This window comes from Hibiscus syriacus, unplaced genomic scaffold, assembly GCF_006381635.1.
Source record: "Hibiscus syriacus cultivar Baekdansim isolate YM2019G1 unplaced genomic scaffold, ASM638163v2 tig00110584_pilon, whole genome shotgun sequence".
NCBI lineage: Eukaryota > Viridiplantae > Streptophyta > Magnoliopsida > Malvales > Malvaceae > Hibiscus > Hibiscus syriacus.
In genome coordinates this window covers 294,024-317,369 of record NW_024062792.1, presented here as the reverse complement: position 1 = coordinate 317,369, position 23,346 = coordinate 294,024, and the positions used below count along the sequence as shown (strand labels likewise).

The 23,346-nt window shown below is 34.5% G+C and overlaps 1 protein-coding gene and 3 pseudogenes across 2 annotated transcripts; 2 read left to right on the top strand and 2 right to left on the bottom strand.

The window, feature by feature from the left end:
• Positions 1-1,285: 1,285 nt before the first annotated feature.
• LOC120133656 lies at positions 1,286-2,972 on the top strand (annotated as a pseudogene).
• A 1,066-nt stretch (positions 2,973-4,038) lies between these two features.
• LOC120133520 lies at positions 4,039-5,715 on the bottom strand (annotated as a pseudogene).
• A 1,171-nt stretch (positions 5,716-6,886) lies between these two features.
• On the bottom strand, positions 6,887-9,517 carry LOC120133521 (RNA-binding protein 42-like). 2 transcript variants are annotated; one of them, XM_039150089.1, is made up of 6 exons: positions 9,222-9,512; positions 8,601-8,778; positions 8,396-8,493; positions 7,403-7,499; positions 7,221-7,306; positions 6,887-7,115 (listed from the first exon to the last, which is right to left on the bottom strand). In XM_039150089.1, the coding sequence occupies exons 1-6, from the start codon at positions 9,441-9,443 to the stop codon at positions 7,062-7,064; spliced, it is 735 nt and encodes a 244-aa protein (XP_039006020.1). In that variant the 5' UTR covers positions 9,444-9,512; the 3' UTR covers positions 6,887-7,061. The 2 variants fall into 2 exon arrangements, with proteins under 2 accessions (XP_039006020.1, XP_039006021.1); XM_039150090.1 differs by lacking the exons at positions 6,887-7,115; positions 7,221-7,306 and adding an exon at positions 8,265-8,309 and having other exon boundaries at positions 7,477-7,499; positions 9,222-9,517.
• Positions 9,518-19,634: 10,117 nt separating this feature from the next.
• LOC120133655 lies at positions 19,635-21,479 on the top strand (annotated as a pseudogene).
• Positions 21,480-23,346: the final 1,867 nt, after the last annotated feature.

The window sequence follows — 23,346 nt, the reverse complement described above, 5'->3', positions numbered from 1 at the left end:
TTGCTTGAGCGCGACAGGTATTATTTAACGGGTTTTTTAATGGTTGTTACAGTTAAGATACTTAATATTATAACGTTTGTAACGTCAAACATCTATATTGAAAAAATAATTTAGAAATCTTAAATAAAAAATTTATAGTTTGGACAATTATTTTTGCATTAAGTTTTTTTTATCAAATTGAACCAATAGATAAAACGATAAAATATTAAGACGATGGTAGATAGATAAATTTTTTTATATAAAATGACAATAGCTGACATCAGTTTACAAAACATCTGATATATTTTTGGTCGGATTAATTTGATAAAAAAGATAAAAGTTTGAGGGTTAAAAGGAAAAAAAATTAAAGACATGATTTTTAAAGTTCAAGAGCCAAAAATGTCATTAGATCAAGAAGATTCAAGAAAATCAAAAAATAATTTTAATTTTTAAAATTTATATAGAACTCAACAGCTTCTTTTTTCAGTTTAAAAATGGGATAATTAAAATTGATCTTAACCAATGTAATTTTAATTCAGTCAATTTAATTATAAGTATTATTAACTTTTACTTTTAAAATTAAAATATTACACACTAATCTTAATTTTTCTTTAAGATCAATTTGATAATATTCTATTTTGCAGGTATAAATGAGATATGTGTTCACAAGTTCTTCGAGTTTCAACTCAATAATTATCGAACCGCTTGAGTTCGAGTCGAATCAGTTCAGGTTTTCGTTTCAACTGATAAAATGCCGAGACTGTCCTTCAGTTGGGGATTGAAGCAGATTTCAGCCCAGGATATTCAGGGACAAAACATATGACAAAATTGACCCAACAGATGAAGTGAGTAAAAGAATTAACTTATTAGATGATTTATAAAATTAATTTAAGATCAACGGCATTTGTTATAATGACTTAATAAATTATATCGACGTGATGAGTTATAATAAAACATTTTTTATTAAAATTTATCATTCTGACGTAACAAATTCTAATAAAAAGTTATATTATTAGAATTCATCACGTCGATTTGATGAGTTTAAATAAAAATTTAGTATTTAGACAAACTCTTCATGTGAACGTGATGAGTTTATCCTACACTGTAACATTTGCTTAAAATTTCAAATTAAAATTCGGGCTGACTTAATCGGCTAACATATACCAATAAGAACAGTGGGCTTTCCGGGTCAAACAGTACCCGAATCCAAGCCAGATTCCTTATCACAATGTACAAGCTCTGAACACCCTTAAACCAAATTTCAACACCCAAAACAGTTCAGTTTTATCACCTTTTTCCCCCTTCACTCTCAGAGGTAAGCCTCTCTATCTATCAATTCATTTCTTTTTGTACCAAAATGATCTTTCTTGAACATTAAACACCAGAATTCATCAAATGACAGTACTTCTTTCATTTGTGTTGATTCCTCATGGCCTACCCTTTAACCCATATAACAACTAAAGCCAGTTTCAAATTCGTCTTCACGCCATAATCCATTGGTGAGTTGCTTGAGCCATGAAAGTTCCAAAGATGGCATTAGAAGGTCCAGAAACAATCACAAAATCTGGGTCTCTGCTGAAACAAAACCAACCCATCTCTTATCTTTTGATTTTAAAGACTCCCATTTGATGGAACTGCTCAATAGGTCCAGCAAGGCAGGCAAGTACAATGAAGCATTTTACTTTATCGAATGCATGGTCGGTAAAGGCTACAAGCCTGATGTTGTTCTTTGTACAAAGATGATCAAAGGGTTCTTCAATGGAAGGAACATTGAGAGAGCCACCAGGGTGATGGAGATCCTGGAGAAATATGGGGAGCCTGATGTTTTTGCCTACAATGCATTGATCAGTGGGTTCTGCAAGATGAACCGTCTCGATTTTGCTAACAAAGTGCTCGATCGAACGAGGACTAGAGGGTTTTCGCCCGACGTCGTTACGTATAATATCATGATTAGCTTATGTAGTCGAAGGAAACTCGATTCGGCTTATAAGGTCTTGAACAAGTTGTTGAAGGATAATTGTAAGCCTTCTGTTATCACCTACACGATTTTGATCGAGGCGACGATCTTTCAAGGCGGAATCGAGAAAGCTATGAAACTCTTGGATGAAATGTTAACCACTGGACTTAGGCCTGATATATTCACTTACAATGCCATTATAAGAGGGATGTGCAAATATGGGATGGTGGACGGAGCTTTTGAGTTTGTTAGGAGTTTAAATGCTAGGGGTTGTAAACCAGATGTTACTTCATACAACATTTTGCTAAGAACTCTTTTGAACCAGGGGAAGTGTGTTGAAGGCGAGAAACTCGTGTTGGAAATGGTTTCCAAAGGTTGCGAACCGAATGTAGTCACTTATAGCATCTTGATCAGCTGTCCTTGTCGTGAAGGAAAGGTCGAGGAAGCAGTAAATGTATTGAAGACGATGAAAGAAAGGGGTTTGACACCTGATGCTTACAGTTATGATCCATTGATATCTGCATTCTGCAAAGAAGGGAGACTAGATTTGGCGATCAAGTTTCTCGATTATATGACCTCTGATGGTTGCTTGCCGGATATCGTCAACTACAACACGATCTTATCGACTCTTTGTAAGAACGGAAAAGCCGATCAGTCTTTGGAAATCTTCTAGAAGCTAAGTGAAGTGGGATGTCCTCCAGATGTGAGTTCTTACAACACAATGTTCACTGCACTTTGGAGCATATGGGACAAATTCAAGGCCTTGTAAATGATATTGGAGATGCTAAGTAAAAGAATCGGTCCGGACGAGATTACGTACAATTCGCTCATCTCGTGTTTATGCAGAGACGGGATGGTAGACGAAGCTATCGAGTTGCTGGTAGACATGGGAAGAAGTAGGATTCAACCAACGGTTGTCAGTTACAACATCGTTCTTCTCGGTTTATGCAAAGTACATCGAATCGACGATGCCATCGAAGTGCTGGCAGCTGTGGTGGAGAAGGGGTGCCGGCCGAACGAAACGTCTTTTGATTAGGTCCTTAATTCAAGCTTAGACAATATGTTTAGGACTTGCACTCGTAATATTTGTCACTTTAGTGCTAGAGAAGTAGTTAAAAAAAATTGTGGCCTTAGGATTTGTTGTTGACTTCTATTTGGTCCTAATATAGTTTCCTAATAAAATTTTAACTATAACCTTTTAATTATGAGTATTCGTTCATACTCAGTCCAAAACAACTGATGTCGATTCCATTTTTTAACATACACCATCTTTCAAAAATAGGCATGTAAATAAACCGAACAAATATGAACGAGTGTATGATCATATTAATTCGTTTAACTTTAACCGAACAAATGAACAAATACGAACAACTAAATGAACATAATTTATTGTTGGTGTTCATTCAATGAGGAATGTAGCTTATTCGTGTTCGTTCTTGTTCATTAAACTGGTAAACGAACACAAACAGACATAAATAAACGCAAACGAACATAAATAAACGTAAACGAACATAAATGAACATAAAATTAAACGATTTAAGGTATTTTTTCAATCTATAGTGAAATGAGAGGAAATACACATGTGAATAAATTTAAAGGAACATAAACAAATGAATAATTGAACGTTCACGAACATAAATGAACAAAAGATTCCTTTGTTCGTGTTCGTTCATTTGATTAAACAAACAGAAAATCTTGTTCATGTCCATTCATTTAATAAACAAAACGAACTTCCCACGAACGGTTTAGCGAAACGTTCGGTTCATTTATAGACCTATTCAATAACTATTTTCAAACCATCTAAAAACAGCTTTGACAATATTCTTAGGATCATGAATTCTCTATTCCAGCCATACACTTTTTAGATTAACTTCAATGAAAAGGAACAAATGTGAGAAAAAAAATCATATGGAAGTAAAAGAAAAGATAATTCCATTTCAAGCTCTTAGGTGAGACATATCTAAGCACTGAGGTAACAGTCTACTTAAAGAGGACAGAAGCTTAAAAATAAATGAATCAAAAGATCAAAACCATGTGTAGAGAAATGATTGTAATTGTACTAATTCATTGGGGTAAACAGCCTGCCACAATGACCAAAGTCTTTAATCCAAAAGTGTACTTTCTCTGAGAACCCTCCATTCTATCGACTTCTGATACAACTTTCTAGCTTCTTGTTTCATTCCGGCATCAGCTACATGTCCTATTATAGTCGAATACGCTGTCTCTTCCGGTGTATTCCAACTCGAGACCATCATTTCTAGAACTTGTATTGCCAAGTCTATCTTCCCATTTCTACATAACCTATGGATCACCATTTTATACCCACTACTCCGACCATGTGTTTCCTCTCCGCCATCACCTTTAGTATCCCTACAGCTCCCTTGACTTGACCTGCACGGAAAAATCCCCAAACTAAACAGCGGTGAGTTATATCATCGGGGTCGATCCCATATCCCGACATCTGATTGTATAATCCCATTGCTTTCTCAATATCACCTCTTCTAGCCAATCCATCTATCCATCTATCACAGTGTTATAAGTAATCAAACCAGAGGAGCAGCTGCTCCTACGTAAAGATTGAAGCAATTGAAAAGCCTCTTTCAACATTCCTTCTTTCGAAAGATCATCGAGAAGAATATTATACGTAATGATGTTAGGAGAGCAGTTTTCAGAGAACATTTGATCAAATAAGTTGATCGCTCGGTCCAGACATCCATATTTACACAAACCCTTGAGCAACAAATTGTATGTAACCACGGTTGGAGGATGACAGGTTTCCTTCATGATTGCAGGTATCTCGTCGACTTCATCCCAACGCCCGTGATTGCAGAGGGAATGGATAAGGGTATTGTAAGTTATAACATTTCGCTCCATGCCATGAGATATAAGATTATATATGACCAAAGCAGCTTCATCGAATTTCTCCTGTTTACAAGCAAGATTAACCAACGAATTGTAGGTGACGATGTCCGGATAACAGCCTTCAATGGCCATATCATGTAATACTTCATTGCCTGCACAGTTCCACAATGCTTGCAGACGAGCTCAACGAGAATCGTATAGGTGATTAGATACGGAGGACATCCCTTTCTCAGTTGATTCTTCTAGAACACAACGGCCTGATCAAACAGCCCATTATCAAACATGCAGCGGATTATCGTATTGTACGTGATCACATACGGAGGGCAACTGCTCAAGCTCATGTCTTCCAAAAGATCGATAGCAGATCTTATCCATCTCCTCTTACAAAGCCCACGAACCATCATGTTATACGTGGTATTATCTGGAATCCCACCAGACATTGTCATAACTCGAAGAATTCTTGCAGCTTTATCAAGTTCATCCATCTTAAGCAATCCCCTAATCAAGTTTATGCAAGAAGGGAAATGAGGAATTTGATTCGCACGTGACATAACTCCAATCAACCGCAACGCACTCTTCAGTCTCCCTTTGCTGCAGAACTTTTGAAGAATATCATTGTTGGTTTCCTCATTGTTTCTAACAAAAGATCCATCTAAAGCCAACATCAAAGAACCCGGAAGCTTTTCCGAAACCATTCTCTCTTTCGATTGTCCATTAATACACATCTTATGATCTTCTGAACTCCTCCATTCATCCTGATCAAATCCACCTACGTCAATACAAACACTTCCCTGGAATCCTCTACACTGTAAAGAAACCGCCGCTCTTTTTGAACCATTAGCTACCTTCCATGGCAAGTAAGAGTTGCTTCAACGACAATACTCGATTAAACAAGTCAAATGAGAAGTAGACACGTTTACCGTCCGCGTCGAGTGCTTCGGAGAGCTACAATCTGGACCAGCTTGTTTCGAACCCATTGCAAACCATGAAAATGGAAAATCTCAACCGGAGATTTCTGAGCAATGGCATGCCCCATCATCGTCTTCTATATCCAATGAATATATATAATTTAATCACTTAATTAAGTGTTAATATGCTTGAAAAAAAACACATTTTTTTGGCTTTCCTTCTTTACTTCAATCAAACTGAAACTAAGATTAATTCCTAGCAGAAAGTGCAAATAAATTCTCTAAATTCATGATTTCTGAGCAATGGCATGCCCCATCATCGTCTCTATATCCAATGATATATAATTTAATCACTTAATTAAGTGTTAATATGCTTGAAAAAAAACACATTTTTTTGGCTTTCCTTCTTTACTTCAATCAAACTGAAACTAAGATTAATTCCTAGCAGAAAGTGCAATAATCTCTAAATTCATGATTTCAGGATTTTTTTTCCTATAATCCAAGCCATTGATTATTTCACCCTCATTGAATTCAAAAGACCTTTAATATTCCCACCAAAAAATACCCAGAAATAAAAGATTACCTGGATGCTTGGTCAAGGCTCTAAATCGAAGAAAATGAAATTTGTAATCCTCTGGACACAGGAAAGGCAGAGCTTTCATTTTTCACTAATGAGTTCTGGCTATGAGGTTTAACGAGTGACGTTAATTGATAGGTTTCTATTAGTGGTATAATTACAATTAAGTACTTCGTTTTGTCATCCCATTTATTATTCAGGACTTTTTCAGAATTCTCGGATCATCAGACTTATGGACAGGTCCAATTTGGACAGAATGATTATTTTAAAGGGCTAATATTAAATTTTAGAATATTCTAGTACTATTAAATTCTTAAAATATTTGTATTATATTGACTAAATTCTTCATCTAAATATTAAAAAATTCTTCTAAATTTATAAGTACAATATTTTATTCATCAATTTATTCACTTTTTGAGATTAACATATTCAAAGAGTGTTTACACTACTTTATTAATTGGATTTTTAAAATTAAGTGATTAAATTTCACCATTCAAACTTTAAAAAAAAATCAAATTTATAATAAATTTGATTCAACAAATCAAATAATTCATTTCAATTAACTCAAAAAAATTAAAAAAAATCTTTTTAAATTGATATGAATCTCCAAAAAAATTATAACAATGTTATTAATAAAACATTAATGCCTGGATTCTATTAAAATAAAGTGTCTCAGTACTCTACAAACACCAGATTTTAACCTTAGAATTGCCAAGACTTGACTAATGGGTCATTCTGATCCGATAAAGGGAAGGCGAAAAGCTTTCATCAGGGCTGCTCACTTGTGTAATATCCCTTTCTTTTGCGGCTTCGGCTTTTTCTGATAATGGTTCTGCCAATGAATTTACCATAACAGACATCCAATGTTTGAATCAGAAATGAGACAAAAGGTTAGGGATAAAAAGCTTGAAAGAAACAAATGTAAGTGTATTTGTACCTTTTGTCTCACAAGGGCTTCCTGATCTATCCTCTCCTTCCAGTTACTCTTCCGAAGCTTGATTGGTCGATTTCCAACATATTTACCTGCAACACATTATCCGAAAAGTGTACACTCTTAGGGTACAAACATAAATGAACTCGAAAAAGGTAGCCCAGATTTGACTATGACTAAGTACCCACCATTCATCTCTTTAAGTGCAGCTGCAAGGTCTGAAGGGTTAGCAAAGCTAACAAACCCATAGCCCTTTGTTTTGCCCGTCCTTTTGTCTCTAACAACCTGGAGGATAACATTTCATACAAATGTCTTAGATATCAATTATCAAATCATTCTTAAGAAATCATGTATCCCTCACTGATTTTCTTAAGAACCGAGTCAACCACAAATATGATAGAGACACAAGAAACAAGATAATGCAAGGTAATGTTAACAGTAGATTATCAAACTAAATGAACCCAAAAAAGAAGTTAAAATCATCATAGCAGAGTGTTCGTGTGCCAAAAACTCGACAACTCATAATGAGCACGCTCACAAATCTGTATCCTATCATTCCTCTTAGCATGATTATAATCACAATGCATAGGCACCACCGAGATTTCTCAAATGTGCAACAATATTCCAGTCAGAAAACCAGAGAAAGCATAAGTGGTTTCAAACATTGTTGGGATGTGGAATAGTAATTCACAGAGGAATACGGTTCTCGCAAGTTCAATGCCATACGACAAAAATTAACAGATAAAGAATGAACTTTCCGTTTCTCCCATTTAAGGCTTCGCAGGACTTCAGGAGGTGGTATCCAACTTAAACAGTTTAATTGGTTGACTGACCTTATCCAGACTAGTTCAAAAATCAATTCAGCTTGCTATGACTCAAACTACTCCATAAGTCAGGTCAAATATACCATACTCAGGCCCTAAAAGTCATGTTCCAGCAGTCAGCATCTGACATCAATGTCTACAATTTTAACAGCACCAATGAACACTAATGAAATGAATTGGATTATTCCATTAATTTGCAGACATGGGGGTTCAAGGCAAAACCTACCTTAAACACAAACATATAACTGCTTTGTGCACTTCATACAAAAATCTGAACAAGAAATACAAAGAGTTGATGGACACAGGGCAAAATATGCTAATAAAAAGAAGAAAAAATCATGTCATTGGAAAACTTACTTTAGCCATGTTAAATGATGGGAACCGTGCAAAAGCTTTTGAAAGAACATCATCATTCACCTCATTACCAAGATCACCACAAAATAAGCGAAAGTCATCTGCATATTACCAACAGAAATAGAACATGAGGGAGGGGGAAAAAGAACTTGTAAACAAACAAAGAGAAATCACAAGATAAATGAATATGAAAGCTGATAGTTCATACTTTCTGGCCACTCTGCAAGCGTTGGATCCTCCCATGACTGACCGGCAGCTTTCCGAGGGATTGCTTTCTTTTTAGTTTCTGCTTTGTGCTCAATTTCACTGCTTGCAAGAGCAGCCTTTACGCTCTCTAATGCTTCGGGGGTAACTATTTGAGCATCCCTTTGAAATAACTGTTGGGCCTGTCCAAATATACTATAACTTATTACAGAGGTGAATGGGTACTCGAACTCACAGTTTTAGAATAAAAACAGGGTTTTTGGGTACTTTCTCCAACATTAATATAAAGAACAATAAACTAGCAATAAAGAAAAGGCAAAACTTTCTCAGCTAAAAACTAAGTAAATTTCTAAAAACAACACTAACTAGAATATAATGATCGAAAATTTAAACAAAAAATCAAACTCTTCGTTAAAATTTCAACTATCTCTTCCACCAATCTATTGCAACTTATTGTTCCCGTTAGAATTTTGGATTCAATTCTCAATAACATAACCCAGAAAATTTCCAAGTTAGCAAAAAAGTTGGTAAAAAAATCTAAACCCCACATAACTCATAAATCCCATGAATTTCAAATTTACAAATAAAAATTGAAATAATATTTATAGTTTCTTGTTCTACGTACCTGTTGGTATTGAGGGAGAGAATAGACGCCGGGGACAGCAGATACGGGGGCAGGATAGGCTGGGGCGGCCGGAACGGGCTGGGCTGCGGTGGCATAAGGTTGAGCCTGTTGCTGGAGATGAAACGGCAAAGGAAAATACGGAGGATTAGCCGTCGTTTGGTAAGTGAATTGAGAAGAGGATGAGGAAGCCGGAGCTGTGGCGGAGGAAGATGGGATCGACATGGCTGAAATTGGGGATTTAGGGTTCTAGAAGAAAAAATTGGGGGAGAATTGTTGATTTAGAAGAGGGAACGATTAGGGATACAAGATATAAGCGTACGTATTTAATAATGCTTTTGCCTTTCAGTTTTAGGAGGCCAGCCTGTCCTTGAAACGCTGTCGTGTGGCCGTGAAGGAGGAAATGCTAAATTTTATCTAATTTGGATTGGTTGAAGGGTTGAATTATTTGTTTTAAGTCGAAAATTTAAGATTTTAAACAATAATAGTAAGCTAACAAATATAATTTTTTTATTATTTTTAATTATTATATATTTCAATTTAATTATTTTTAAAATTTATATTTTATTTTTAAAATAATTTTAATTTGTATAGTTTATTCTTAAAGATTAAATATCTTAAACTTAAAAAAAATCAACTAAATATCTTTTTAATGTCATACATATGATATGTCATGTTGTAAGATTAACCGTTACCTCATCGCAATAAAATCAACAAAGACCATTATCGATCAAATAACTCAGCATATAAAACTTATCAATTCAAGGGTTAAACTCAATGTAAAAAAACATTATTATGAGAATAATATTTATTTAAAAGTTATTTATTTAATTAGCATCTAAAAGATTATTTACAAAATAGTATCATTATTTATAAAGACACATCATGTATGTCTAGACCTGACAAATTTGACCCGAGCTCGATTATCCAAACCAATTTATCCAACTTAATACCTGATATTAACTAGGATATGATAATCAAATTTGATCTGATACCCAAGCCATACTCGATCTGAATCATACTCGACCAAAATTTAGCGAAACCAAAATTAACCCGAACCGAAACCGAAATTAACCAGAACTGAAAGAAACTCAAACTGAATTTTAACCCGATCCGAAAGTAACCCGAACCGAACTTAACCCAACCCGAAAACAACCCGAATAGAAATTAATTTGAACCGAATAATAAATTAATTTAAATAAAATTGATAATTTATTAAAAATATTAGGTTTATGATAAAAAATAATAGAAAGTTTGCTTATGTTATTACATAATTGTAACATCCCAAAAACTAGGCTAGTGACCAAAGTGTAAGATTTTAAAATTTCGTGAGTAAAGTAGATAAATTAAAAAGTTTAGGGATTTAATTGAAATTTCTTTGTGTACGATGGATTAGCCATGATTGAAAGATGGACGGACATAATGTTGATTAGATAATAAATGAATTAAAAATTTCTTAATGGTGTATTATAAACACGTGGAAAAGGAAGTGAAGAGAAAAAAATCTAGAATTCTCTATCTTCTTCATCCTTTCTTCCTCCTCTCCACCATGGTAAGGAATCCTTAACTTAGTTATTTCTTGTAAATTTTGATTGGTTTTGATTATTGGGGTATTAGGAAAACTTGATAAAACTTAAAGAGAAGTAGAAAATAAAAGATTTATAAGTTATGGGTGATTGAATAAAAAAGGTTTTTGAGTGAATTGATGAGAAAGGGTTAGTAAATGGATTTTGAAGTGAAATTTGATTTGTCATAAGCTGGAATAAGAAATCTAAGGTGTTGGAAAAAGATTTGGGACATGATGATTATTTGGTATGATTTTTAGTTTCAAGTAATTTAGTGGGATTTTGGATGTTTAGATGTGTTAAAGTGATTTAAGTTGGTTTTACAAAGGGTAGTTGAGTTTAAAGACCTGAAAGGAGTTAAAAGTATGGGATTTAGGTAAGTTTTGGTAAATTTTTGAGTTGAAATGAGTAATTTCTGGGCAAGGGTATCGATATTGGATGAACAATATCGATACTTCAAAGAAAAAATGGGTGAAATCTGGGTTTGGGTATTGATATTGGAAGAACAGTATCGATATCATAAGGTAAAATTGTATGAATCCTTAAAACAGTACCGAGGAAGAACAGTATCGATATCATAAGGTAAAATTGTATGAATCCTTAAAACAGTACCGATACCGAATGAGTAACATCGATACCAAGGGTGTCGATACTAATGGATACGTATCGGTACCATTTTTTAAAGACAAATTTCGATCGTATTATTGTGTAGATATCGAATGAAGGCAAGTTCCAAAAGATTTGAAGTTATAAGATCAACCAAGAGTAATAAGTGTTTTGCTTTGACTAAGTGAGGCCAAGATGGGTGCATACTACCATATATATTGTTTTATGGAAAGAAGACTTGTGATGAGTCTATTTCCAATGCTTTGATTGAAACAATGTTTTGAAAGTTTATTAAATGTTTTGAATACATGTTTACATGAGTACATAATATGATTTTGATTCCATTACTACGTGAATATGCACAGTTTACATTTCATACTATGTGATATTGAATTACGTGATTATATGAATATGTGATATAAGCTATGTGAAATGTATAAATGGTAAAGCCCAAAAGTATGTGCTATGAGAGCTAAAGGTATAATTGGTATGCCAAGAGTCGAGGGTTCTACACGGTCTTTCGAGACAATTCTACGTGGTCCTTCAGGACATTTCTACACGGTCCTTCGGGATAATACTATATGGTCTTTCGGGACAATTTCTACTTGGCACTTCGGTGCATATTCTACGCGGAACTTCGGTGTAATTCTATGTGACAATTTCAACTGCAACCCAGTGCACAAACTCAATGCACTCACATACCTTAAGTTCTTAAGAATGTACCATGGGCTATTAAAAGAAATAACATGATTGAACAGTGCATGATGTTATATGGTTTTGTTCTGTGAAATGTATTATGGTTTATTTATCTTATGATGTTTTATAAAAGTTAAGTATAAGATTAGATGTTTTATTGTTTTATTACGCACTTTTTTGTCTCACTAAGTGTAACATCCTTAATACTGGGTTAGTGACTAAATTGAAAAGTTTCAGAATTTTGTGATTAAAGTAGAATAATTGAAAAGTTCAATGACTTATTTGAGCTATATTGTGTAGGATCAATTTATAAAGAAGGAGGATTAGAAGGACAAAATTGTCTTTTTATAGCAATATAATTATTTGGGTTAGTATTATATTAACCCACGTGGAAGTATAGGAAACCAAAAACAAGTTTCCAGAGTTCTCCTCTTCTTCATCTTCTTCATACGTGAGACCCAAGGTAAGATTTCTTTTAGTGAATTTCTTGATGCATTTATAGTTGATTTATGACCATTAGACAATAGTTAAGCTTAAGGGAAGTTTAATTTGTTTTAAAACGACAAGATGAGGAGTATATGAAGAATTAAAGAAAGGAAGTAAAAAAGTGAAATATTGGAATAGAGTTTATAATAAGAATTGGAAATGAGATTTGACTTGTCATCAAGCTAATTAAGAAGTATTAAGTGTTAGAATTAAATTTAGAACATGTTGCAAAGTGGTGTGATTATTGAATTACATATGAAGGATAAGATTTTGAGGTTAAAGAAGTTATTATTGAGTAGAAATAAGTTTTAGCATGAGTAGATGAACTAAGAATATATAAAGGAAGGATATAGGAAGTTTTGAGTTGGGAATGAAGAATTATCATGCATAAAAATGTGATTTCTGGGCCAGGAGTATTAGTACCCATTCAACAGGTATCGATACCCTTTCAAATGAAAAGAATCACATAATGTAATGAGGGTATCGATACCCCAGTTAGGTACCGATACCCTCTTGAACGAAAAACTAACAGAATACGGTAAGGGTACCGATACCTCTGTAGATGCTTGTTTTGTCCGGGCTTATAGCATATTAGACAAGTTGAATTGAGCCCAATATGATATTTAACCCAACCCGTGCTCAGTTGGATTAAGCCACTAAGACAAACAGTTTTGAGCAGGAAAAGAGAGGGACGAAGAACCATCAGAGAGATCACGAGAGGGACGAAGAACCAGAGACCAACTTTTTTTTTAAAAAAAAGTAAGAAAAGCACGAAAGAGTTTGCTCCTTCATTTGTTTTTTACACAATAGAGTAACAAAAGAAAAATAGTGTATAGAGGGTTCAGTTATCCTATTTGAAACAAAAAAACAGTGTGTAAAAGAGGTTTTTTCCTCCAATTCGAAGATTAATATAAACACAGGGGCTCTTTCTCTTTCAAATCAATACAAATCAAGTCTAATTCGTGTAAGATTTTCTCTTCATGATTACTTATAGTTGCATTTTTTTTCATTTGTTTTAATATATTTCAAAATAAAGCAAAACAAGAATAAAAAATAGTAAAAAGAGAGTGTTTAGGTTACCTGTTGTTGAAGTCTAGTCTAGAGAGGTCGAGCGGTCGGAGGGTAGTAGAGTCGTCGATCCAAGGTCAGGGTGAAAATTTTAGGCTTTAGTTATGTTCATTTAGAAAAAAAAAGATTAAGCATTTGGAAAAGGGGTGAGATGGGTTGCCATTGATTCTTAGATTTGTTTTTAAAGATGAAGAAAGGAAAAAGAAGATACAGGGAAGAAAAAAGAGAAAGCTGCATGAGAGTAGCTGGAAAGGAAATGATAATTAGGGTAGCCCATCTGTGTGTGAGAGGGTTTATTGCCTTCAGGGGCCATGTTAGTTCCCACTTTAATTCATTTTAGTCCTTAAATCCAGTTTTCTGAATTTACAATTTTATCTTTATATTTCACACACTCTCCTTTTAGTCCAGTGCTAGGTTATTACTAATTTTGTGTTGTTTTACATTTGGAATATTTTTTTCTGATTTTTATTCTAGTCATACGAATGTTTTGGGTTTAAGCTAATTCTAATGCTTGTAGTTTTGTTAAATTCCATTTTACTCCTCTTTGATATGCGTTTGTTATTTTTATTTTTTTTGATGCTCTCCATGTATCATGCTTGAATTCATCCATGTCCCTAATCTCCTCTTTTAATTAGCCATTATTATTATTTTACCTCTTTTTTATTTAATTGTAATGGGGCATGCTCATATGTCCTGTAAATACATGTTCATGTCATTCATGTGCATTTTTAAGTTCTTTGCTTTCCAAATTACGTGTGGTGCATCGCAAGTAAATATATCTATGTATAATTACTTCATGCCAAATGTATATGCCTTATAATGTACAAGTGTCCCTTGCCATTTATTATTATTGTTTTCCATATGGCACAAATGTATATAGACGTCATTTTTGCACAATTTGTATGATATCCTCATGTGCATAACTCGACATATTATATAATTGGATTAAGGGTAATACACTTTTAATTTAAAATTGTTTTAAGTGGGTTGTCATAACGCATTTGAGGTCCGCTTTTAATGATTTTAATATAAAGTGTATCCCATTAGTGACACCTAAATATTGATCCATCACTTTAAAATTTGGGAATGAACGAAAAAGAAATGTTCGGCTATTTAAACTTATCGATAAAAGGTTGTTATAGCTTTTAAGATCTAGTCTCGATATTTGTAAATAACCGAACATTCTTTATCTTTCTAAAACGACTTGGTAATCTTAATTTAATTTATTTAAGTGCTTTTGAACATTATTAAATTCACATCTTTGTTTTATGGGATCAAAAATCAAATTAAGTTCGAATTTGTAAAGTTCATTGCAAAGACATTAATTAATCGACTACTAGGTACCGTTTTAGGGCGTTGTGGGGGTGCTAATCCTTCCCTGCACGTAACTGACTCTCGAACTCAGATTTTGGTAACGCAGCCCTTAATTTGTTGTTTTAATTAAAATTAATTTTTATTTAAAATAACAAACATTTTTGGGTACCCAATCACACCCTAATCAAAGATTGGTGGCGACTCTTTGAACCGTATTTTTTCGTATCGTAAAGGAAATCCAAAATTTTTCGAAACGAGAGGTTTTTAAATCGTATTTGTTTTTAAATTAAAAATCAATTGAAAGAGAAAAATTAAAAATTAATGTGATTTTCAAAATCTCACATTTTCACCTTTAAGAAAAAATCGTTTCGACAGTTTGGCGACTCCGCTGGGGACATTTTTTTAGAGAGTCAGGCCAATAGTCAATTAATTAATTGTCTTTGCAATTGAAAGTTATAAATTCGTTTTAATTTGATTTTTGATCCATTGTTTGGTTTTTAATAAGTTTTGTTTGTATTTTGATTTAATTCGATTAACAATTAAACAGTTGTACTGATTTGTTTGCTAATGATTTCAGATTAATTGTGTGAATTTAGGAAATTTTGAGTGTTTTTATTGTGTGTTTTTTTCGCTTTTCCTCACACACTGCACAACTGCATTTTCATGACATGAGCTAAAACCCCGCTCCGTCCTATTTAAGTAGGAGTGAGAGACTATGCCCTCGTGTGATTTTTACCTCCGCATGGGATAGTGGATCGCTCCTGGAGCTCACGCGTTATGGTCCTCGTGATGGTAATCACCTCCGCATGGACAAAAGAAGGTGTGTTCCCTCGAAAATAAACTTGATCCCCTAAAGCTTGTGATGGGTCAAGATTAAGGGTTCGACAACCCAATGGGGCACCGACAAGGACAATTCGAGAACCTATTACTTTAGAACCGAACCCATCATATAGTGAACATAGAGTCTGAACTTAGGTTGAGCCAAACCCGAACCTTAAGAATCCCGTAAGGAGGGTACACAAGAAAAAACTTTTTTGAGTCATTTATTTTCGTTTTCGAATAAATGCATACGAACTAGATATCATGCGGTTAGGTTTATTTTTCAAACAAGCATGCGAATTAGATATCATGCGGTTAGAATTTTTTGTGAATAACAAAGCATGGGGATAGATATCATATTGGTTAGGATCTGATAAAGCATGATTGGGTAGCCAACTTGTGGGTAGGATTCTTTAACAAATTATTATCCTGACTTAATTGCTTTATATTGACTAATCGATCTTTTATTGTCTTTGCTTTATTTCTTTTTGTTTTGCATTGCAATATCCATTATATGGTGTTAATTTGGGATCGATGTCCATATAGAAGGCCAGTAATATGGAACGAATGGTTCAAAAAGAGGTTGAGGACAATGAGTTGTTCTGAGGTGGTCAGAACAGTCCCAATTGACCAATGGGGACAGTGTGATGCCTGGATACGTGTCGGAGTTTTTTGGTTACACTCACATCAATGTACGTCAGAATGATCTGAGTGAGCTAAAAGAAGTATGGGGAAGATGGGAAGCAGTCGACAAGGAGATGTTTTATCAGTTGTATGGCGATATTCCTTATCTTCTGGATGTTCCTATTGACCGAAATCTGTTTAGAGCATTGACGCAGTTCTAGAACCCGGCTTATATAGTTGTTTCACATTTGGTAGAGTGGATCTGATACTAATAATAGAGGAATATCAAGCTTTGGTCCGTTGTTCGAGGTCCCAAATGGATAGAGTATATTCTAAGCTGCCAATCACTTCTTCATTTAAGAAGAAATTACTATTGATGACTGGAATGAGTGAAGATTGGGTAGTTAGAAACATTAAGAAGAAGGGAGACAGTGAGTGCATCTCTTGGGTTGCTTTGAAAGAAGTAATTGCTCATCACCCTGATAAGAGAAAGAAGCTTGACTTGTTTTCTTTAGGGATTTATGGGCTCGTTATTTTTCCAAATGTGCTAGGATATGTAGACGTATCAGTCGTTGACCTGTTTGAAATATTAGACAAGCGCGTGGATCCTGTTCCAGCCATTCTAGTTGAGATGTTTCGGTCTTTGAGTTCTTGTAGGCGCGAGGGAGAATGATGCTTTATAGGGTGTGCGCCATTGTTGCCAGTGTGGATTCTAAGTCATTTCAAACATGTTGAAAGGGCACCAGGACGAGTGTTTCTAGATGGGTTTTCGCCTTTGAAGGATTTTCTTTCTAAAGAATGACCTGGGGGTTTCACCGAAAAAAATGGATGGTAATCTTTAAGGATATCAAGGATGGTGATATTTTGTGGCGAGCTTCGTGGAATGTCTCTTCGGATATACTTTACAGGTGTGGAGAGCGAGATTAGGTTCCTTTGCCAGGTATATGGGGTTCTGTCGGGGTATGCACCGCTACTAGTTTCTAGACAGTATGGGTCAAGACAGTTCATTCCAGCCACATGTGACTTAGTAGGGTCAGATTTTGCATTCAAAGGAGATCAGTATAAGGGTAAAGTTAAAGGGGTTACTGAGGCCTGGAAGCAAACTCATCGTGTGAATCTGTTCACTTATGATCTCGAGTTATCTCAAGAGTACGAGCAGTAGAGAAGCGGTCGAGTAAATGATAACATCCCGATGGTGAATCCTAAAAACATTCAGCCTGTGGAAGAACAATTGAGAATGGTGCCATCTCCATTAGAGTTAGTTAAGCGCGATTTCGAAGCAGAACGGAGATAATGGAGAATGACTTTGCAGAAGCTAGAAGATGAAGTGTATCAAAAGGGATTTTAGATTGACATTTAGAAGAGTAGAGCAGATCGAATTGAAAAAGTAGAGAAGTAACTTCGGCTAGACTTTGACGATCTTCGGTCAACTTGTCAATGAATGGTAAAAGCTCAGACAGGTTCTAGATCGAGTAAGTCATCTGTCGAATGGAGGCGAGAAGTGGCGAGCCTCAAGAGAGTAGCCGGAGATAGTCAAGAAGAGCTCAAACAAAGCAAGTACCAAGTGAAGATTTTATCGAAAGAAAAGGATTCTTTAGAGCAGCGGTTACAAGAGAGTCAGACCCAAAATAAGAAGTTGAAGGGGATGATTTATAGTTTAGAGACTGCATTACGACGATACCGAAGCAAGGAAGGTAGCTCAAGCCATGGGGAGGTTGAGAGTTTGAAAAAACAAGTGAGTGAGCTTGAAGCCATGGTTCAAGATTTTCAGAGGTGAGCAAGTGAGCTATCGATAATTCCTTATGAGGGGATGTACAGTGGCGTTTTCGATGGGAGCGAGCTCAGGCGAGAGTTAAACAAAGAGAGGACCTTATTGCTTGTTACCTAGGACACGCGCGGGGAATAACTCAATATTTGGTCATTCTATCTGAGGAAGCTGCTGATGTGACTGAAGAACTGGATCCCGAGGCTGAAGAAAACTAGAAGATTGTGGAGTTGCTAGCACATATACAACAAATAGGAGAGATGGTGCAGATTTATTTGTGATATGTTCCAACTTTGTAATTGAACGTCGTTCTAATAGAAAGAGTTCTTTTAAGGAGTCTTCCAGGATCAACACCCTGCATTTTGCATATACATTTTTAATGCATTTAAATTTTTCATCGCCTTTTATTCATTTATAATCATATATTTCATATTCATTAATAAACATAAACATTAATAAAAGGACTGTGTGATAGAGTAATACTGGGAACTTCCAAGCATCCCTATAATACCCGGAAGAAGGTCATGGATGATAAAATTGCTCAACTTGAGAAAACTCAGCTGGAGTTACAAGAGAATATGAAGAAAATGCAAGAAGATATGATGAATGCCTAGAATGAGATGTTTGCCAAGTTTGCGAGTCTGTTGGAAGGAAGAAATCTGGAACATGGGAAAAGCTCTGTGCCAGGAGCTGTAACTGAGGACCCACTTTATCCTCCAGGGTTCACCCCAGAACAATCTCAGAACGTTCAAGTTACTACAACAAATTTGTCAATTTATGACAAAATTTCTATATGACGTTACTTATATCGTCACAAAATATACTATAATGTGACTTTTTTTATTTTCGTCATATTTATTGATTAATGGTATATCTTTTATGACAATTTTAAGAATGATCATTAATTTTTGTCACTATATGTTTGGCGCCAAAATCTTCCCACCAAATTCTTTGGTTGGAAACCTTTTAATGACATTTAGATAAAATAATGACGTATAAAATCATCTCCAATGAAAAAAATATATTAGTGACGATTTATTATAATGACGATTGAATTTGAAATAGTGGCGTTGCATATTTGTCACTAATAAGTTTTATTTGTGACAATTTAATTTGTCATATTTTATAAGACACTAAAAGTGACATTTTATTATTGTCACAAAAAAATAATTTTAGCACGACGAAATCAATTATTTTTCACTTGTTTTTATCTCTCTTTTTTATATAACGATTTTAAAAGACGTCATGAAGTTATGTCAGTTAATGTTAAAAAATAAGATAATCTAACAACCTTATTAAATTATACAATTTATAGATTTATTTATATTATTGACATTATTTTATATTAGATTACCTCATGTTCAATTTTTTTTAGAATAAAACATAAAATAATAAATCATTAAATTTACTCGTTTAAATTCGTCACTCTACAAGAACACAAGTCTTATTTATTCATATTCTGCTTTCCCCAGTCCTACTCTTTCAATCGCTTTACAATTTACGAAGGTCTTTGGAAACCCTAAAACGTTAAATTTACTCATCAAGGAATGACGAATGGCGGTCCATTGCAATTCCGCTCCTCTGTGTTGCAAACCATTGAGAAACAGAGGCCCCAGACCCGTATCCGCTCTCTTACCCGCTCGTCTATCCTCAATTCCTCGAACCCATTTAGATAGATGAAAGCTCTCAACCTGCATGTATTCATTAACTTTTAAACCAAAACCTACGATTCTTTCTGTATGTTTTAGTCTTTATATGTATATGTTTTCGTTTTGGGTTGGTTTCACAGGTGGGATAAGGGGGTTTCTGCTGTTGTTTATGAAGAGAGTGTTGTTGGGTCCAACTCTTCTGGGACTGATGTATTCAACCTCACTTACCTAGAGGTGGGTTTCTTTTTCTTTTTGATTTAGTAATTTCAGTTAATTTTCACCCTTTTTTTTGTTGTTGGCATGGTTTAGTTTTTGGTTTTTAGGGGAATAGTTGGTTGTGGGATGTAAGTGGGGTTAAACTTTTGGCTGATCCAATTCTGGTTGGTAACTTGGACTTCGGCATTCCATTGCTCTATGATGCTGCCAAGAAATTTATTAAGAATTTCAAGGTTTCTTTTTGTATCCATGTTATATATATATATAATTTGCTTTGTTGTTTAATAAGTGTGTTTGTTGTAATTGGGGTGTAACTTCCTTTGTGCAGCTTTCTGATCTTCCTCAACTTGATTGCCTACTGATTACACAAAACCTTGATGATCACTGCCATTTAAGGACCTTAAAACCACTCTCCAAATGCCAAGCCTTTGCTGGATCCTCTTTTCAGAAATGTGAGTTAAATCGTTAATATAGTTTTCAGGGGTTCTACTAGGCATCTATTATTGTCAGGGGTTCTACTAGGCATCTATTATTGTTTATGGTTCACGCTCCACTGCATTTTTGTGGTTTGGTTCATTGAATATACCATCATAAATTGATGATAGTGTTAAATGTAAAAAAATGATGATAGTGTTAAATGTAAACAATTCAGGACAACTTGTCATTTTATTAATCTATTTAGTTGTTGTAGAGCATCTGGTTGTAAACTAATTTTCAACCGAATCTGCTACTGTTCGATGTATCCATGCATATGGCTTTACTTCCGTTCACTGTTGCATTAGAATCTTTCAGGTCACATATCTAGAACCTGGTCAGGAGTCTGAAGTTGAATCAAGCAATGGTTCCAAAGTCAGAATTCAAGCTACTCCTGGGACAATTCTCGGTCCTCCATGGCAACGGCCTGAGAATGGGTAAGACTCTCCGAGCTTCAACTTGCGAATGTGACTTTAAGTATAACGCTTGCACTCTCCGTCACTAATCATTGGTACCGTATGGTGTGCTATATTATTTTCTTATGACTGAACTTACATGTATGGTTTTTGCCACGATGGTCTTGGAATTATGTGTTTCAGGTATTTAGTCATTTCTCCACAGGGCCAATTAACTCTCTATTATGAACCTGATTGCGTATACAAAAAAGATTTTCTCGAGAAGGAGCGTGCCGACATCGTTATCACCCCAGTTATCAAGCAGCTTCTTCCGAAATTTACTATGGTTTCTGGACAAGAAGATGCAGTGCAGTTAGCTAAACTGCTGGATGCCAAGTACATTACATGAACTATTCCTTGACGCTAAACCTGATCAACGAAATTTTACAAATCTCTTGCTCATTTCTTTATTTTAGGTTCATTGTGCCAATAAAGAACGAAGATCTAGATAGTAAAGGGTTTCTAGCATAGTTCGGTCTGAAAGAACAATCGAATCATTCAAGGTCAGATTCCTTTCTCCTTGAAAAGTAAATGAACCTAGGCCTCCCTTATGGTGTAAACATCCACCTCAAGTTGATTATATACTCATAAACGCTGTAAACCTATTTGAATCTCTTGCATGTGGGCATATTGATAAACTGTGTGGAAATCGATCTTTAAATCTAGAACGAGTCTGATCTGTGGTGATCATCTGCATGACTCAGTTGAACCGATCTGTCATCTTTATGTCAAAGGTAGTTTCTAACTTTCCATTCCAAATTTTGCTATAAATAAATACCCAAAAATGAGATTCTTAAGGAATCTTGGATACGTAACTATGACATTAGAGAAAATTTTAAGGGAGCACTTCCTAATGTAATAGCACTTTGAATGGATAAACGTTGTGCTTTTTAGCTGTTGTTGAAACATAATAAACCCTTTGGTGGGGATTTGGCTAATGTATGACAAATTTGAGATAAATTTGCCTTAGGGAGTTTTAGGTTGTAGTTGTGGTAGAATGATTTTGAGTTTAGTTTCGTGTAGACTATAGATTTGATCACAAACTGGTGCACGAAAATTGGGTTTGAGATTGTAGTAATTTCTCGGTACCTTCTAGATCATGTAAGTTTTGGGTTGACTTGGCCGACCAATTATAGGGAAAAACAAATTAGGAAACGTGAAGAAATAAAGCTTGTGAATAGTATATACAAGAGATAAGATTTAGGAGTGAATTAAGAGAAGAAAGGACGGCAGTCTTGGATTGATTGCATGTGCATATTTGGTGTGAACAGTACATTAAGATAGGTGTAGAAATTCAGGAAAAGCATTAGAGAAGGAAGAGGAGTGTTCTTTTGTTCAAAAAACTGTTGAGGAATTTTCCAATCAAGTTTCTCTACGTTTTATCTCGATGTAAATAATTTCCTAGGTCAAATAAATATAGTTTGAGCATTTTTAGAGGCGAGTCCTGTGCTGTGCGTTTACATAAGATAGAAACAAATATTCCATAAACCATATCAATATTAGTAACTCCATTGGTATTGGGAATTGAAATGTATATTGTTCATTTTCACTTTCATCTCTGTAAATACCTTGGCAACATTAATGCTATTATTGTTTAAGAAAAATCCTATGGTAAGTTTGACACTTTTGATATTTATAAAGTTTATTTTTATTTTAAAGTCTAATTTTTATTTTTGAAATCATAGAGCGCAAGGATGATGAAAAACCAAATAGGATGGATTTCTTCAAGGCAACTCATTATTCAAATGACAAAGGATGGACAACATCTGAGGCACAAGCAAAATATGTAAGACCTCACAAAGTTAAGTATTAAATTATAATTTTCATCTAAGGATTATTTTATTTATGATTAACTTTTTTAAGAGAAAATGGTGGAGTTGCAATCAACTCCAGCTGAAGAAGGAGCAGAACCTAAGAATATTGATGATATAATGGATGAGGTACTTGGTACTATACCAGGATACATTTCGAGGCTTGGATATGGGCCAAACCCTAAGAAATCAAATTCAAATGCAGATACAATCAAGTTAAAAAAGAGTTTGAAGAATAAAGAAGATGAACTTAATAACTATAAGTCAAATTTTGAATTGTTTCAAACTCAAATGGAAGCTATGAGATCTGCTTTGTTAGCTGTTGCAATTCAAGTGCCATCACTTCAATTTTCAGGTAAACAATATGGTTAATCAAATAAAAATTATTATATAATATTAATTGTAGTAACTAATGTTGATTATTTTAATTTGTAGCTTTAAATGATACTACGAATTCAACATCAATAGAATCACAACCGACTCAAGATTTGGATTGAGATTGCTACAACGAAATATTCCACAAGTCATATTATTATCATATTATTTTTATTTTATGTAAACATTTAAACATTTTTATATT